Genomic DNA, 18,671 nt, shown 5'->3' with positions numbered 1-18,671 from the left:
GGCAAGAAACTCAATAGTTACTCTTTTCCAACATTCCAATTACAGAGTAATTCAATAAAGTACGATTAGATACATTTATTTCCTGTCTGGAAATCAACGAATACCAAGTCCACGCTTTTTTATCTTAAATATAATCTTGTATTGAGTAATATGCCTTATTTATAGATATTTTTAACACGAGTTTGAATTGTTTTAATAGGCTATGATATTGTTGTAAACAATTGTGAAGCGAGTGTATATATATGTATATTCCAACCATAAGAGGAGGAAAGCCAAATAAACAACATTTGACAGCAAATTGACGCGATATCATTGGCCGAGAGCTCGATTAATCTATGATATTCACTATGGATTTGCGTAAAAAAAGGCGTTTTGAACGTCGACGAAACTTTTATCGGAATTTCGAAAGTAAAATTAAAGCGGGAATAAGTATTAAGTGCAATATTTAATTATAAATAAAGATATATTAATCATAAACTCTTAATAGTGCTTATAGCTGAGTTATTTCCAAATCGTATGGAATACGTAAATCTAAGGTTTGTTTATCTTTTTTCCTACTTCCATCGGAATAGGCTATAAGTCGAAAACATCACACAGGCAGTATCGAGCTCCAAGATTACAAATATACCGGTTTTTTAATAATAAATATTGACATGAATTACATTATCACTAGCTATTCATATTTGTATTCGATTGTACTCGTACATAAGTTTATAACATGCTGTCTATATCTATATGTATGTATGTATGTTTATTCTTATGTATGTACGTGTATATCTGTATATGTATGTGTAGGTATGTATGTATATGTATTTGTGTAGTATAGTTATCTTGTTTAGTGTAATAATTTGTGTATAAATATAATTTCATATAGTATTTAACTTGTGTGCTGTACACGCGCTTTCCACTTTTTAACATTAACTCCTCCACGCTGGTTGTCTGGAAGAAATCGCTCTTAAGCGATAAGATTTCTTTTTTTTTAATATTGTGTTATTGATTGTTAGTTTTTTTTTTTTTCTCGTGTATGTACAATAAAGAGTTATTATTATTATTATTATATAGTCTTATCGTGTTATACGCCTTATTTATCAAAGTTTCTACTTACTGAAATTATATTACACGGCTAAAAAAATGTTACAACCGTGAAGTACACGTAAGATCGGATACATGATTGACACTAATTGTTTTAAAATATACTAATCCTTATAACTAATGATTAATTAATGTAATTAAATAATTAGTCAGTATTTTGAGTGTTAATTACAATATATTTATAACGAGTTAGCTTAACGGTTAGTGTATTAAATCTTAATAGTTTTAAACTTGAGCAAGCACCGTCATTTCAAACTTAGGTACTAAATATAAATATCTGACAACATCACATACATTACTCTGATCCCAAAGTAAGTAGCTAAAGCACTTGTGTTATGGAAAATCAGACGTAACGACGGTACCGCAAACACCCGGACCCAAGACAACATAGAAAACTAATGAACTTTTTCTACATCGACTCGGCCGGGAATCGAACCCGGGACCTCGGAGTGGCGTACCCATGAAAACCGGTGTACGCAGTACTCGACCACGGAGGTCGTCAATATAATAATATCTTAAGGAGAATTTTGGAACGATATAATTATTGACATAATATTATATTATTATTTGTTTAAGAGCGTAGTTTGTAAGCGTGGGAATTAATTTTAGAACACACACATAGGTACTTTTCAATAATACAGTTGCAATGTGCAGTGTATCGTACGCATCCCCTGAGATAATTAGTTGCTTGTATTCGGTGCAACGAATAAATTAAATTTAATTTGCTCTGGGGAGGGACTGAAAATTTATTGACAGCGATGTCGAATAATAAGTCAAAACCGTCAAATTATTTTCTCCATACTAAAATGCATGGACGACGAATGCCAAAAAGTAAGCAATATTTAAATAAAAATTACTATAATATTGTGAGAAATAATAGAAATTGAACACGGTGAACTTATTATTTACACTTTTGTGTCCCCATTTAACCAAAAATACATGTATAAACTAGCAGCTAAATAGCTTAAAAAATGCTAATAGAAAAGGTCGATTTCAGTGTTTGGAGTGATGTTGACGATGAATTTACCAGGTTATTGATACATATTTTATAAATATCATGCGGTGAAACTCGAGATATATCTATTAAGATACTGAATGTATTTTTTCATCCATAATCAATGCTCCAGTTTTAAGATATTTTGAAAATAGTAAGCGCTATTTTGGCGTTCCGCAAGGACTGTCCTCTTAAGAGACCTGATAGACTCACATTGGTTCCCTGGGAACGAAGACGGGGCCTTGTGGGACGCTACATGCGTTAACACGCTGGCTCCGTCTCATACCCGAGAATGTTAAGAGCCGGTGCCGCTGCGGATAAAACTGAAGCAAAAAAACGATCCAAATATTCGAGTCTTATGTCAAATTACTTTTTTGTTCCATTTGCTGTCGAAACACTCGGCCCTTGGAGTAGTAATGCAAAAAGCTTCGTTAAAAGTATAACACTTCGCTTCATTGCCTCCACTGGTGATAAGAAATGTCTACGTAATAAGAAGCTAAGATCCAGCACTCTTAGGTAAGAGTTCTAAAGTTCATCTCTTACAAAATAGCTCTTTAATTTATTTAAGACTTTTGTAATTTCAGTAGTTCGGGATGGCAAAATAAAATTATGTTTTTTACAATGATGCTCCAATCTCTCTATATGTCTTTAAAATCCCTCACAATCCTCCAATTGTTTTCCTTATGACAGCTCAATCATTTTTAAAATAAGAAATAGTGTTACATGCCAGTATTAAATGTTATCCCATAAAATAATATTAACTAAAGGTGTACAAATTATTGATCAATTTATTACAATAATAATTGTATATATTTATAATATCCTATGACGTAGCTCCGTATGGAGGCTAGGGCTAGTCTCGTAACACTTTATAAACATTTTCAACGTCTACGCGAACGGAGTCGCCAGCAAAAGCTAGTATGATACATTCCTACCAGATTGGTGCTGCATTGATGTTGTAAAGGTTTGTGTTTACTTCTAATAGTGATATTCTACCGCCAAACAGCAGTACTCGGTATTGTTATGTTCCGGTTTGAAAGGTGAGCCAGTGTAACTACAGGCACAAGGGACATAACATCTTAGTTCCCAAGGTTGGTGGCGCGTTGGTGATGTAAGAATGTTTAACATTTCTTACAACGCCATTGTCTACGGACGGGGGTGACCACTTACCATCAGGTGGCCAATATGCTCGTCCGCCTACCGATATCATAAAAAAAAAACTTACCATAAGGTGACTAATTAGGTCGTATTTAAAAAAAAAAAATAATAGTCATTTTTTTCTTTTTAATCTGTATTTAATACTTCGACGTTATAATAGACAAGGTTTTCGTGAAAATTACATTTAATTGCTTTCAATTACGATGTTCGCGACGTCATTATTGATTTTAGTAATAAAACATTCAACTGTGTGAAACTGCCGCTGACTAATAGAACGAAGTAGAAACTCAGTAGTTTCTTGCCGGTTCTTCTCAGTAGAATCTACTTTCGGAACCGGTGATCGCTTTTCAACTCTGATATGACGATCCAAAACTCCTTTTTTGATTCTACTCGAATAAAGAGTATTTTTATTTGATTTGATGGCTACGTTAGATTGGGTATGCGAAAACCTCGACGGCTGCTTAAGAGACCAGGGATACCCTGGTTTTTTAATGGGTATTTCGGTGTACTAAAGACCACTAGGCTTCCTGGGCTGGTGTACTATGGAAATGGATATAATAAGAAAAAAAAAACACAAAATAATATAATATTTTTATTAAATATTTCAATGCAAATAATCAGAGAACCAGGGCGACATTTTGCTCGTGTATTTCGTTGGCGGAACATCGTATGGGATTATTAGACGATTCTTGGCGTTCTCTTGGAGGGGGAAGAAGTCTTGATTGATCTGTAATTACACGGAACGTTAATGAGTTCATTAATCAGGATCGGTATGTTGGCCTTGGCTATTGGCCATAGACATTGGCGACCAATGCACCACCAACCTTGGGAACTAAAATGTTATGTCCCTTGAGCCTGTAGTTATATTAAACCCACCAGAACATAATATGAAATATTGTTTGGCGGTAGAGTATCTGATGAACGGGTGGTACCTACCCATACGTAACACAAAACCCCACCACCAATAGGCTATTTGCCTGGTTTGTAAAATCCATTTTATATTATTTAGTAGAGGTTAAGGAACCCAGTAAAAGTTGTTTTTTTTTAAATTCTAGTACATATTTGCTGAAAAATATCAAATTAAAAATTCCATATTTAAATAGCGCGCGAAAACGCTACTTTGACAATATGGCGCTGCAATGGGGTCGGCGTCGTCGCTTGCCTGTATTGTAATCTGTGGCACATATAATCCACATACAGTAGGCAAACGAGGTTAAGTAAAACAAGCAAGTGACGTCATCATAAGCCCGACCAATCAGGAGCGTTTTGTGTCACGTGACAAACGTTTAAAAAAATGCACTTTTATTTATGGATTTTTGAATAAATTAATTATTATTTTCAACTTTCGTTGATAAATAACCATTTTAAACTCATAATATATACTGATTACAATAATTGACACTTTATTTTTCGCATCGTCAAATAGCCAATTGAAAGTACGGGTAGCCCAACGATGGACGACGTAACGACTTGAAATTTAACTAACATAAGATTATATTATTAATCTATAATATTTATTAAAATTGATTTGAAGTATTTTAATTCAGTTACCTATACTAATATAATATAAAAAAGTCTGTCTGTCTGTCTGTCTGTCTGTCACGACCAAACTGAACTGAATTCCTTGAAATTTCGTAAGAAGTTTGAACTCCAAGGAAGGCCTACATGGAATACGCTTTTTTATACCTTACACCTGACCAGTCCGTAAAACGCGAGAGAACCCGCGGGCGATAACCACCAGTACATACATTAGAAATAAATATATAGGAGAATACTTCAACCGTGCATTTAAAACATACTAATATATTAATTTTCTATCGTATCTACCTAAATATAATTAAAAATGTATTATGCATACTTTTAGCCAACCACCCTCCCCCCTATCAAAGAGAAGGGGAACATGGCATATGACGTCACGTCGTCGTCGTAACATTATAATCATATTTCATTCGCAACCAATTCACATTCGAGCAGCATCAAGCTGGAAACCGTCTTCTCATAACCCACCACAAATCTCGGTAAGAACAGCACCCCGCACTCGTAGCTCATTATCCTCAGGGCTCTGTTGCCTTTGTTGAGGGAGCCCCAGGCGGCCTTGCTCACGTTGCCGGATGTGAGGAGGTAGTACGCCGCCATCTTGTTGTCCGGCGACACGCGCGTGTAGGACTTTATGTGCGGCATCGCCTTGTGGCGGCCCGTCGACGTGGCGAGCCATTGGCTGGAGAATTCGTTAAATAATTACGTATTCATTCATTAATTCGTTCATTTAAATATTCATTATACAATATTTAAGAGCAATCAATAAAATACATTTGTAAAGAAGGCTTGTTATTCGATACAAGATTATATTGATAACCTTGTAAACCTTGTAAAAAACGTGGAGTTAATGCTTGTTTCGTGCCGGTTCTTCTCGGTAGAATCTACATTCCGAACCGGTGGTAGCTTTACTTTAAATAGTTTGTTAAATGACGATTCAAAAGTGCTTGTAAAAGCCTACTCGAATAAAATATATTTTGATTTGATTTGATTTGATTTCTCCGTCTAGCTACGCCACTGTCCCAACTATCAACCTTCGGACTGCATAGAGAATTGTATGAAAGAACTTGATGATATTTGTCCTTTCAATAGCCCAGTCGGGGCTTGAACAGGTATAGGTTAAGTTGGTCTTGACAAACAAAAAATACAGCCCCGACGGCCGGGCCTTAAAAGATATGGCGTGAGCTTGGGGGCGTGTGTTGGAGGCCTCGCGTGTTCTATTTCAGACGGGCCAGAGGTCGAGAAACGCGAGGGAGCGACACCTTCGCCCCCTGAGAAGAACTCCACCGAAACACGAGCGGGCAACGATCTCGCAGCCTCTCCGATCCGTGCCGAAGACGACCATCGCAGTGGTTTTAGTGTACAGGAATCCTACATAACCCAGTAACCCCGCTGGGGGGATTTTTCTGGCTAAAAAGGCAGTTTCCATTGCATGAAAAAAAAAAACAAATATAAAAAAGGCAGATATACAATAAACTCACTACAAGTAATCGTTTAGCCAGAGTTGTTTCTTGTGGGCATCCGCCGCGTAAGGCAGGCAGCCTCCACCGAGGAGATCGTCGTGGGACTGTTTCACGTTCTCTGTTGAATACGTTATTTAATATATAAAGTCTGGGCATATTATTTTGCATGAAGGATTTGGAAATACTTGATTTGAAGAATAACTTAGCCAGTGTAACGGACATAACATCTTAGTTCCCAAGGTTGGTGGCGCATTGCCGATGTACGAAATAATATTTCTTAAAGTGTTAACGTCAATATGAGACGTGACTACTAATCCGTTTGAACATTTGCCAGTCTAACCAATCTATTAAAATATTTAATAAACTGGAATATTTACTATGAGACTATATGAAATTAGTGATATTTTTGGTGTACTTAAATAAAATCACCTAACTGAAGCCCACGAAACGAGCCCTCAAAGGAAATTCGTCTTTAACGCTCATTGTTTAAGTTTGTATATGAGTTGTTTGCTTTATTTGATAATTGTTACCAAATAAACAAACTATTTTTTTTTATGACATAGGTTGGAGGGCGAGAATATGGGCCACCGGATGGTAAGTGGTCACCAGCGCCCAATGGCACTGTACGAAAAATTTGCCATTGCTTACATCGCCTTTGGAACTAAGATGTTATGACCCCTGAGTCTTGATTTACACTGGCTCACATTATACTAAGTACTATTGTTTGGCGGTAGAATATCTGATGAGTGGGTGGTACCTATCCAGGCGGGCTTGCACAGGGCCCTACCACCAAGTAAACTAAACGCCATAAATCTTCTCATTCACAGGAAACAATTACAAGTGATAGAAATAAATATTCAAAGTATTTCCAAATGCACATCGACCAATGACGTGCGTCAAAGTGTTTCCTAATGTGCGTGATCTTCATTACTTAAATCACTTCCGGCCTATCTCAAATGCACATCGACCAATGACGTGCGAGTATTTTGTTCATTACGAGTTCGACACGTGGTAGCTCTGCGTTGTATAGAACAAAGTTCGTACGCTTGGATCTTTTAAACTACGCGACGCATTTTGATGCGGTTATCATCAATAAACGGAGCGATTCAAGAGGAAGGTTTACATATATAATACACGCATATTACAGTAGATAAAAGCCTAGAATTTCAACAAAGTATCGAGTTGTATGTGCCCTCAATGTACCTTATTGTTGTTTTAAGCAGTTGATTATGTATTTGATTTGTTAGACAAAAATAAAAGACCCGCTGAGTTTCTTCCGCCGGTTCTCCTTAGGTCAGGGTGTTTCCTCTTCCGAACCGGTGTTAGTGTTTAATTTGACTATCAATAAGTAAGTATAATGCTTCTACATTGAATAGAGGAATTTGAATTTGAGTTTGAGTTTAGTCTTACCTAGTGATGGATAAATTAGTTTCAATTCCGGCGGTTGCGACAACGTCTGAGCTTGATTCTTGACTTTTGTGAAGTTATGAAGAAAGTCTCCTGTCAGCCATAACTGAAAAACAACTTAATATTTTAAACCTTACTTAATCCGAGTAGGCCCTAAAATATTACATCTGTGCCATCAGGCCAGAGATAAAGTAACAGTAACAGCTTGTAAGTATCCCGCTGTTCTTCCTTTGAGGTTTGGAGGACACCGCTCCAATGCGGGTTGGCGGAATTTCGTTGAAATTAGACACAGGCAGGTCTCCTCGCGATATTTTCCTTTACCGAGCACGAAATGAATTAATAAACACAAATTAAGCACGTGAAAATGAAATGGTTCAAACCCATACTGGGCCATCTCGGCTCTCAACAGCTCTCAGACAAAGTTGAGTCAAATTCGAAACGAATGTTGCCATGTGCAAAAATATTAAAAGATAATAAATTTATTTGTACTAAAATAATGTACCTGTCATTGAGAGCTTTACGAAAATAAATTACTGAGTTTATATTAAAATAAAATATCTTCGTGAATAAAATGATACGCGTTTCAAGTGTTAGTCAGTTGAGAGATTGACCTTGGCTTCGTTGCCGTAGCTGCCGAGACTGCTGGCTTGAGCGATGAGAGGCCACGAGCGGTTCTCAGCGGGCGGGATCTCGCAGTGCTGCCTGAGCAACGCGCCCACGCGGGTCATGCCCCAATCTAGGTCAAAGTGCGACCCAGGGGCTGATGATACGAGGAACACACTGCAATGACAATGCTATGATTAATGATTTTATTGATGAAAGCCATCTCGGGTTTGAAACGATCGCTTCCATGCCTGTTAAACATGATTAAAAAAATATAGCATCGAGATCTTTTGACAGTTTTTCTCGAAATTCTTTCACCAGAATTTTGATAAAGACGTTGAAACACGGGGGGCGTCGCGGAGTTAAATTTCGGAACAGACCACGAAAAAAATCTGTCTATACGAATAGCAAATGTTTCACTTCCGAACGCTAAGAAATATCTGAATTATTTCTATGGAAAAGTTGTATAGATGGACAAGTCCCATTAAAAGGTCCACGACGATGTTTTTTCTTAATTTTACGGATAATCCACGAGTTGATTTTACTTGGCAGTAGAGTTTTGTGCAAATCCATCTGGGTAGGTACCAACCATTCGGATATTCTAGCGACAAACAGCAATTCCAAGGGTCGCCACACACGAGCCACCGGCCACCACCGGGACATTTCCCGTAGGTTACATTTTATGGACTCACCGGCGTCAACCGTGTGCGTCACTTGATCGGTCATTGGACCAGTATAACCACGGGATCAAAGGACATAACACCTTAGTTCCTAAGTTTTATGACGCGTGTGATTTAAGGGAGGCTTAATATTCCTTACAGTAGCAATGTCTATTAGCAGTGGTGGCCACTTACCATCAGATGGTCCCTACCTATTTAAACCGATTTTGCTAAAATATATATTTTGGAAAACTACGTCTGCTATTATAATGTACAAACTCACTTAATATGGCTGAAGTCGCATCTCTTCACTCTATCCAGGTAGAAGGCCAGCTGTGGCAGGTGGTAGTGCGCGAGGTACCGCAACAGGCTGCGCTTGAACATCGTCGGGGACTCCCCGTCGTGCGGCATCGCGTCCGCGGGGAGTTCCGGGCAGCGAGGACTGAACCACAGACTAGAGGACATTTTGATATTGATATATTATTAATAGGCGTGTGTCCGGTGGTATTTAATAATGATTTTTGACTTTAACTTTGAGTCCGCCCGTGGACTACGTTGGTCTAAATAATTACCAACTCACCCCTGAGTCCTGTTCTCCCAGTCATCTATGTACAAATTAGCGGTAGATATAACCACTCGTATGGATCCGTCCTCGTAGCAGAGTAACATCATTTTCCTGAAACATCGCCCAATATTTATCTAATGTTTAGAGGACTATGGCTGCAGATCTTGAGATCTTGGGTGTAACTGACCAAATTAAGGCGAGTGCTGAGGCGGTGTATGAGGGGGAGGGGATCAGGTCAGGGAGTACAAAGAAATTGAAAATAAGGATCGACGTGTTGACTTATACTGATTACTTTTTATTTGAGGTAGGAAGATTTAGATTACGTATTGGTATATTACAACCTGATGTTTAGTGGTCACCACCGCCCATAGACATTAGGGCTGTAAGAAATATTAACAGATTCCTTACATCACCAATGACACACAACGCCGATACGTTGATCGAGGTCGAGATATTGAATTATTTGGGTTCTTCTCAGGTCCGAGGTGTTTATATCCGGTGGTAGATTTTTGACTATCAATGAGCAAGTTTAATCACTTCTATATTGAATAAAGATGACTTTGACTTTGATTCCCGACAAAATGGGAGTTTCGAATAGTAAAAGTTGTTATCAGATTTTTCGAAATGTGTCAAAGTTTTTAGGTCAATTTAAAGTGGATATAAGTAGTTAAGTTGTATACTGCTATTTCACAAATGAAGACATATTAATCAAGAACTGTTAGTAGAGCAAACTATGGCGGAGTTTTTAGCAAATCGCATGGAATACGTAAATCTAAGGTTTGTTTATCTTTACTCCTTGTTCAATTTCAATGCATAGGTAATCTACCCGTCTAGACTTCTATGACATGCATGTATCGTACATGTGAACCTTCCTCTTGAATCGCTCTGTTTATTGATGGAAACCGCATTGAAATGCGTTCCGTAGTTCAAAAGTGCCAAGCGTACAGATGGGAAGCGACTTTGTATAATGATACGTATATACTCACGTGTGATGTTTCCCGAACGGTGTTGCCATGTTAACGTAGTGCGCTTCGACGTTTGGTTTCTTTTTGTTAATATTCTTCATGTCCGAACAATCGTCGCCATACAATATTGTCAGTTTTTTCGCACTGTAATGCGAATATTAATTTATTATTTTGTTTGCTACCCGACTTGCTTTCGCACGGGGTAGCCAAATACATTAATATTAAAAAAAAAAAAAAATTATGTATATATATATATATATCCCGCTGAGTTTCTTTCGCCGGTTCTTCTCAGGTCCGAGGTGCTAAATTCCGAACCGGTGGTAGATTTTTGACAATCAATAAGCAAGTGTAAACACTTCTATATTGAATAAAGATTTTTGACTTTAACTTTGACTTTGACAATACAAAATATACGAAGAAAAAAATATTTCGGGTACACAGAACGACTCATCAAAGGTATTTACTGTGGAGATACGTGGAAGAGCAAATCGACCACCTAATGGTAAGTGGTCACTACCAACTGTAGAGATTGGCGCTGTAAAGAATATTGCTTATTATTTTCATAGCCTATGGGCAACCAACCTTGGGAGCTAAGACCTTGTGTTGACCTACACATCCACAACAATACTAAGAATTGCCGTTTGGTGGTTGAACATCTAATGAATAGAAGAACATACAACAATAGAACTAATTAAACAGGCTTTCAAATCGGATGAACAGTTTAGAATCACATGGAAGCCGAATATTTTTTAACTCATAATATATTGCCGTTCCTTTCCGTTTCGGAATGAGTTACTTGTCGGTTTTTCTCGATAGAAACTACATTCCGAACCGGTGGTCGCTTTACGTTTAATAGTTCTGTAAAATGACGATTGAAAAGGTTCTTGTAAAACCTTCTTGAATAAAGTACATTTTGATTTTAATATCAATTTAGCTTTCCGCACTCATCCGAATAAACCTTAACTGTGACGAATCTCACACTCCGTCCGCACTATGCTTAGAAGTGTGATCTTCACGTATAATATATTGTACCTGATTACCTGTATCCGGCGAAGTAGTACTGCGCTAGAAGCCACCCTATTTCAACCATGAAGTTTATCTGTAGGGAACACTTCAATTCACCGAGACTACTGTCAAGAATTTCTGTGAACAAATAATTATCAAATAAATACACGATTAGGTTGACCTCGCGTTGCGTTTCTAACGCAGGACATAACTTCAATAATATTCGACATTACTGCGCTCGCTTTTAGTTAATAAACATCCTACAGATCAGACACGTAAATATTTTGTGGACACGACTGTCAAAAATCAAAAAGTTCAGCATAATAAGTCTGGAAATCTAAAATTAATGTCGCTTTAAAAAAGAGCCGAGATGGCCCAGTGGTTAGAACGCGTGCATCTTAACCGATGATTGCGGGTTCAAACCCAGGCAAGCACCACTGAATTTTTATGTCCTTAATTTGTGTTTATAATTCATTTCGTGCTCGGGGGTGAAGGAAAACATCGTGAGGAAACCTGCATGTGTCTAATTTCAACGAAATTCTGCCACATGTGTATCCACCAACCCGCATTGGAGCAGCGTGTAGAATATGCTCCAAACCTTCTCCTCAAAGGGAGAGGAGGCCTTTAGCCCAGCAGTTGGAAATTTACAGGCTGCTAATGCTAAAAAAATGCTAACGCTTATAGGTAAAGAAGCTCACCTTGAAAGGTAATGGAGTACGGCTGAGTGTGTGTCTGTTTTGCGTCCGTGATCGTGGTGTAGAAGATGTAGTAGGGCGCTGAGGCGGCGTGCTTGGCGGCCATCTTGCCACGTGGTAAGACAACTTTAAGGAAGTCCTCTGCGTGTTTCGTTGGTGGTACAATGGGCCGGTAGTCTGAATCTGGTATATATATGAGGGTATGTTGATATTTTCGTGTCTTCCTGACGTATTACGACCATGACGACATTTTTTAAGCGAGATTTTCCAAGTTTTATTCATTTGCTATTTGAGATTACAAAGTATAAACGAAGTAACGTACAAACTCCGGGTTGCTAATGAGAATTACTCGACATAAAAACCAATAAACGCCGTACCCAGTTGAACCTAGGAACTCGGGATCCAGGCCCGTCCCAAAATTCCATTTGCCACACATTGAATGGACCATCGAAATAGATTCATTGAAAACCATGGGGGGGGTTAGTGCATAAAACACCTCCTCTTGTTTGGGCGCTTATTGTGCTTAAGACAGGATATCAGGATCTGGGGTACATGTCAGTCACCTCCTCGTGGTGTAGCCTGGGCAACGGGGCCGGCTTGAGCTTGCTCGTCGGCCACGGCTAAGACTGGCGGGAGGGATGCCGCGGGGCCGCTCCTGGTACGTCCCTGATCGGCGTCAGGGCGGACCATGTGAGTGGCCTCGTTGGCTAGGAGGGAGTGGGAGGGCTCGCTACTCGAGCCTCCCAGGTGTTTTACACCGGCGGTCAGCGGCGGAGCCTACCACCTTATCCGCCGCAGGGCGTCAGCTTCGTTGACGCCCAGCCTCCAGTGGCGGACTCGGGGGAGTTCGTCACATTACAACGTGGAGGATGAGTGGGAAGGCGCGCACTAGGCGCGCTTTCCATGAATATTCAGCCGCCTTACGGCGGCTGCCGCTGGTGGGGTCGCGGTTGCATGCCCTTGGCGATCCCGTTGCCTCACCACTCGGCGGCATGGTGGAAACCCGAGGATGGTTTTAGTGGGTAGGACAGGGCATTAGCATCAGCGTGCCCTGGCACGGGGCATTAGGCCCCGGTTGAGTCCCACATACCCGTCCCGGTCCCCCGACCGGGCGGCATGCGTAAATGCATTTCCTCCTCGTTAAACAAAAAAAAAAAAAAAAAGGATATCAGGATCTGATACCCATTAAGCTAGCCACGATCCATGGCCCTTGCGCCTGTCATCGCACTGGGTCACTCATCAAACCGAAACTCAGCAAAGCAATACGTTTAATGTATTGCATTACAATTGTGGCTGGGTGTAACCGACCCAGGCAGACAAGCACGATTCTCATGTTTCAAAAATCATAAAAAAATCGCGTTTTTGGAACGAAGACCGCTACATATTAGATATTAACAGACACGATGAAATAAAATAATTATTAAAAATGCCGTCGGAATTAAAACTTTACTTGGTGGTGGGGCTTTGTGCAAGCCCGTCTGGGTAGGTACCACCCATTCATCAGATATTCTACCGCCAAACAACATTACTCAGTATTGTTATAAGGAATGGTTAATATTTCTTAAAGCGCTATTGTCTATGGGCGATGGTGGCCACTTACTATCGGTGGCACACATGCTCGTCCGCCAATGAGGGCAAAGGTCGCCTGGGGACGTAACGGTTATTCCTTACGTGACGATTTCTGCTATTTCACTCTACTGTAAGCTGTATAAAAGAATTTCGTCGTTTTAGATTATTTACCCTTAAAATACTTACCCCTTACTTTATCCCCCATCTTTGATGCAGGCTGTCTACCCATATCACATTTAGAACCACTAACTAAGTTACCACTTTCATTATTACTCTGTGACAATTTCTCATTTGACCTCGACAGATTTATAGTCTGTGTACAATTTGGATTTAAATTTTTATTACTTCTATTAGATGTAAGTTTATCAATTTCTTTTATCTGTGACACTTTTGTTATCTGTGAATCATTCGTCCTTGAATTATTTTGATTTTGTATATCATTACTTGATGTTCCTGGATTTTCATTTTGCATGCTCGAACTCGCTCTAAAAATATTTTAAAGATGTTTTTTGATTTGTCGAGGACCTATCCCAACCCCTTGGATTATTATAGTCCCCATCCCTAACAGAAGAGATAAGCTTAAAAGGAGGGGTAAATAGGAATATTAGTAAATCCTTAATTAATTTGGGGCATTGCTGCTAATTTATAGAAAAAAATATTTGATTATTGGATGATATTTATTATTGAATTTTTTGATTGGGAAAGTCTTGAATGATGAATTAGACTTCTCATGTTTAAGGAAGACAGACTGTCTGGCATCTTTGCCTAATAGGAAAATTAATAACTTTCAAATTCACAGGTATAATTTAAAAAAAGAACATAAAATAAAAAAAATTAAGAACTCAGTCTGTTACTTAGGCATTAACAAATATAATCTAATTTGAAATTTTATGCTATCATTATTCTTATATTAGTCATCTCACACACACTATGACAAGAGTGTCACACTAATGCACATTGATAATTAAACATAAAAGGGGGAGGCTTAGTGAGTAAATTAATTTATAATTAAAGTATTTTTAAGACTCTTTTACAGTTATATATTGTTCATGTTAAGACATGAAGACTTATCTATCTTATTGGAATTATATAATTCCATTTTTAAATCATAATTTTGAAAAAAGAACATATGTAATTGATTATCTCGTTAATATTATGTTTTTTTTTTTAATTTTTACTGCTTGCTAGTTTAAGACATAAACTTACAATGCCAGACTTAAAATTTTGATAAATATATTTTAAAGAAAGGAGAATAATGAAGATCAATTTGTACTTACCCATCTTTCACTTCCACGTTTTGTATATACAAATTCTTTTCAACTATAATATTTAACTGGTCTATAAACATGTTCTTCTGTAAATTAAATTTCTCAGGAATTTCATATTCCTTGCCTCTAGAATTGTCCAAAATTGATTCCACTGTAATGGCATAATTAAATTAGATTGTATAGCGTTTCTTTGCTAATTTTTTTTATTTTACTTTATAGAATTTTTATTTGCTCACATAAAATTTAAAAAAAAGGGAATACTTTAATGTATTAAAGTTAATGTTGTTCCCAATCATTATACAAGTTTTTAGCAAATTTATATATAATGATTAAATATGAAGCAGAAATATATAAAATACATAATATATTATTGGTATCAGTTATTTTAGAGTAAATAAAGAATTAGAAAAAAAAAAAATTATCTTACAATGTGGATGACTAAATTCTCTGAAATGGGCCGGGTTAAGCCTATAGCATGTTTCACCGTAACTGCATTCTTTCTTAGCACGTTTTATATTTTGATTACCTAGAAATTACAAAAAACAAAAATTCTTACAAATTTAAAGTGTAATATAGTCTGAAAGTTATTTTCTTAAATTATGCCGAATTCCTTTTTTTCTTATATGAGTGCAAAATATTCTGCCAATATAAAAAAATAAAAATACACCACTAAATGGTAATACAATAAATCTTTTAACCAAAAAAAAAAATCGAACAGAGTATGTGTCGTAGAAGTATTTAATTACGATTTTACCGTCCATTTTGTTCATACGCTTGTTAGATGGAATCATAATTTCAGTCTTTATTATTTTATTAAAAAATATATCGAATGTTATATGCACGTATACGTTCAAACTATAAACTTTTTAAAATATTTACTTTGAAACAGGTATGTTGCTGTTGACAACATTATTTGACACTGACTATTTAGCAGCTGTAACTCTAAGTGTTGACTGTTGTATTCATAAATATTATGAATGCTGCCATTAAACTAAGAATTGTATATTATTATGTATGTAATATACTTTTTATTTGTATTTTCTAGTGTAGATATTACAAATACTATAAGTAAAATTGTAAATTTTAAATCAGTAAAGAGAAATACTAAAATATGCATTTCAAAGACTTTGAAATAAAAAAAAGATAAAAGCAACGAAAGAATAGTTTTAAAATATTTTTTTAAGTTAATTGCAAAGGTAATATGGTAGAAGCAATATGGTTGGATAGATTAAGAACAATTAATAATATCTAATATCTATATTATTATCTGTGGAAAGGTACTGGCAGCACTGGTATACTTCAATTTTCAAATTAATGAAGGCGATCTTGTGTTTGTATACATACATTTCTCTTCGCATTTATTTTTTCAATAAATAAAGGTAAACCATGTTCATAAATAAATAATGAATATCTGTAAACAGTAGATTTAATTGTTTAAATATTCTTTAAAACAAATATATACCCATTTCCTGCCATTTTGTTTAATAGAACATTTACCCTGTCACTTGGTAGTATTATTTTTAAATGAATTACCAATATTAAAAGCCAGAATAAAAAGAAATTTAAAAAAAAAACAATATTAAAGTAGACTAACATTTAAAAGTCCACGTTCGTTCTAGATCATTTGTTTTAATTTAAAAGTTATTCAAAACTCTTGTCATTAATTACTCAAAATGTCTTAAAAAAACCTACCATATGAATGTAAACATTCTTAGAATCATATTCCTTTGTTAAAAGTATATTTTAAAGTGCTCAAAAAGAATCATTCAATTTCTAACAGGAAAATGGATGATCCATTCATTACGTGCCCATACGATCATTCGCACCGCGTGCCTCGATCACGAATCCAAGCTCATATAGTCCGTTGTCAAGAAAAACACCCCCCGCTCACCGCTTGCCCGTATAACGCAACACATCGCTTTACTCAAGCCGACATGAAGATACACGTCACGCAATGTCCGTCAAGGGAAGAGATGTTTCCAGAACATAAACCTCCAAAAGTAGTAGCCCATTTGATAGCACCTCGGCCAATCCTGCAAAGGGAATATCTTCCAGAGATGGACCCTAATCATGAAACATGGGATGATTAATTGGCTATGTATTAAATGTTTATAATGACATTATAATATATATAATTTGTTTGTTTATTCAGTTGATTATTTGAATGGAGATATGGACCCATGTTGTGCAATTTTCAAACCCACAGACATTAGACAGGGTTATACAAGATATATATGAAATCAATAATTTCACATAAACAATTTGTATTATTAAAGGTAGGTGGACAACTAAATGGGTCACGTGATAGTATGTGGTCCCTGCTGATCATGGACATGTTCTGTAAGAAACATTAAACAATACTTACACCTCTGATGTGCCACTAATCTCCATGACTATGATGTTATGTCCTTTGTGCCTTCCAACTGGACCACCACAATAGTAAATATTGATCTTTGTAGGTGACTTTTTTTCCTAATTTGTAAATTATGTGAAGTTCTGTCTCAATAATGCTCATCCTAAAATCACCCAAGACTCCCGTTTATGAGTTTATTATATTTAAGTTAAAATTGGTAAAAAATATGATGGTTTTACATTAGATTTTTATTTTATTTACTGGTATTGATGACCAAGTTAATATGTCTTCTTAGTATACTAGTAATCTTTTACTCCCTTAGGGGAATTATGATATTAACTACTTTGTGATTTTATTAGTTTCATTAGTGTTAAGAAGAACAAATTGTTTAATAAGATGTTGATTAAATAAAATTAGTATGTTTTTTATTTGAAAGTAGCAATTTGGTTCTACTTTTAGTCCTGGTAAGTAATTTGTTACAAGTCTTGACACTTCAAGGGCCGGATGGTACATGCAAACATTAGAAGTATATTACTTACCTAGTGTTGAACTTAACTGTCAAGCACACCATGTAAAGTAGGCTTGTTTGTTTTAGTCCTTTAATAGTACCTTTATATATTACTAGTCTCCGGAGAGAGTTTGCGTTTGTTCAAAAGATTTTTTAGGAATTTCGGAACCTATGACAGGTTTTGTTTTGATTTAATTTCATTGTAAATTGCAAGTCACTCATCTGCATTTGGCGCCAAAATGATTAAAACTTTTTTGAATGAAACTTTTTAATGCTAAATAGTATACATTACTTCAGTTAGAATTGGAGTTAGTCGATAAGAATTTACGTTAATTTGGTTTACGTTTTTTTTTTATGGCATTGATTGGCGGACGAGCATATGGGCCACCTGATGGTAAGTGGTCACCACCGCCCATAGACAAAGGCGCTGTAAGAAATATTAACCATTCCTTACATCACCTATGCGCCACCAACATTGGGAACTAAGATGTTATGTCCCTTGTGCCTGTGATTACACTGGCTCACTCACCCTTCTAACCGGAACACAACAATACAGAGTACTGTTATTTGGCGGTAGAATATCTGATGAGTGGGTGGTACCTACCCAGACGGGCTTGCACAAAGCCCTACCACCAAGTAAACGTTTTTCATTTTTTTTCTTATACAGCCGTAGTAGTGTTCTTTAACCGGTCCTGTACATTTTTCCTCTCTCTGAAATTAGTTCTTTGTTAAATAGTAACTATTTAGTAAATTGCAATCACGAATCTTCTTTAATTTTCTGGACTATTTTTTTATATGCAGCTATCGTACCATAATCCCTGGGACAAAAAT

The 18,671-nt window shown here is 36.8% G+C and overlaps 2 protein-coding genes across 2 annotated transcripts; one reads left to right on the top strand and one right to left on the bottom strand.

The window, feature by feature from the left end:
• Positions 1–3,825: 3,825 nt before the first annotated feature.
• Gkt (glaikit) lies at positions 3,826–15,887 on the bottom strand. The gene is made up of 14 exons (XM_026643727.2): positions 15,734–15,887; positions 15,407–15,505; positions 14,989–15,130; positions 13,898–14,196; positions 12,146–12,325; positions 11,483–11,585; positions 10,464–10,586; positions 9,493–9,588; positions 9,196–9,366; positions 8,262–8,430; positions 7,654–7,756; positions 6,262–6,361; positions 5,252–5,462; positions 3,826–3,971 (listed from the first exon to the last, which is right to left on the bottom strand). Exons 1-14 carry the CDS (start codon positions 15,768–15,770, stop codon positions 3,849–3,851), a joined length of 1,956 nt encoding a protein of 651 aa, XP_026499512.2. The 5' UTR covers positions 15,771–15,887; the 3' UTR covers positions 3,826–3,848.
• Positions 15,888–16,763: 876 nt separating this feature from the next.
• On the top strand, positions 16,764–17,069 carry LOC113403255 (gametocyte-specific factor 1-like). The gene has a single exon (XM_026643723.2). The coding sequence runs from the start codon at positions 16,764–16,766 to the stop codon at positions 17,067–17,069; it is 306 nt and encodes a 101-aa protein (XP_026499508.1).
• The last annotated feature ends 1,602 nt before the right edge of the window (positions 17,070–18,671 follow it).

Source organism: Vanessa tameamea, chromosome 29 (genome assembly GCF_037043105.1).
Source record: "Vanessa tameamea isolate UH-Manoa-2023 chromosome 29, ilVanTame1 primary haplotype, whole genome shotgun sequence".
Lineage (NCBI taxonomy): Eukaryota > Metazoa > Arthropoda > Insecta > Lepidoptera > Nymphalidae > Vanessa > Vanessa tameamea.
The sequence above is the reverse complement of the archived record's forward strand: the minus strand, read 5'-3'. Positions and strand labels throughout refer to the sequence as shown.

What these genes read in the sequence shown, in the direction of transcription:
- Gkt (XM_026643727.2), bottom strand. Translation starts at nt 15,770, where the DNA reads ATGATTCCATCTAACAAGCGTATGAACAAAATGGACG. An exon ending in CCGTTCGGGAAACATCACAC is followed by an intron (nt 9,589 to 10,463) that starts GTGAGTATATAC and finishes GCGATGTTTCAG; the next exon opens with GAAAATGATGTTACTCTGCT. An exon ending in TGTTCTTACCGAGATTTGTG is followed by an intron (nt 3,972 to 5,251) that starts GTGGGTTATGAG and finishes GTGTAATTACAG; the next exon opens with ATCAATCAAGACTTCTTCCC.
- LOC113403255 (XM_026643723.2), top strand. Translation starts at nt 16,764, where the DNA reads ATGGATGATCCATTCATTACGTGCCCATACGATCATTCGCACCGCGTG.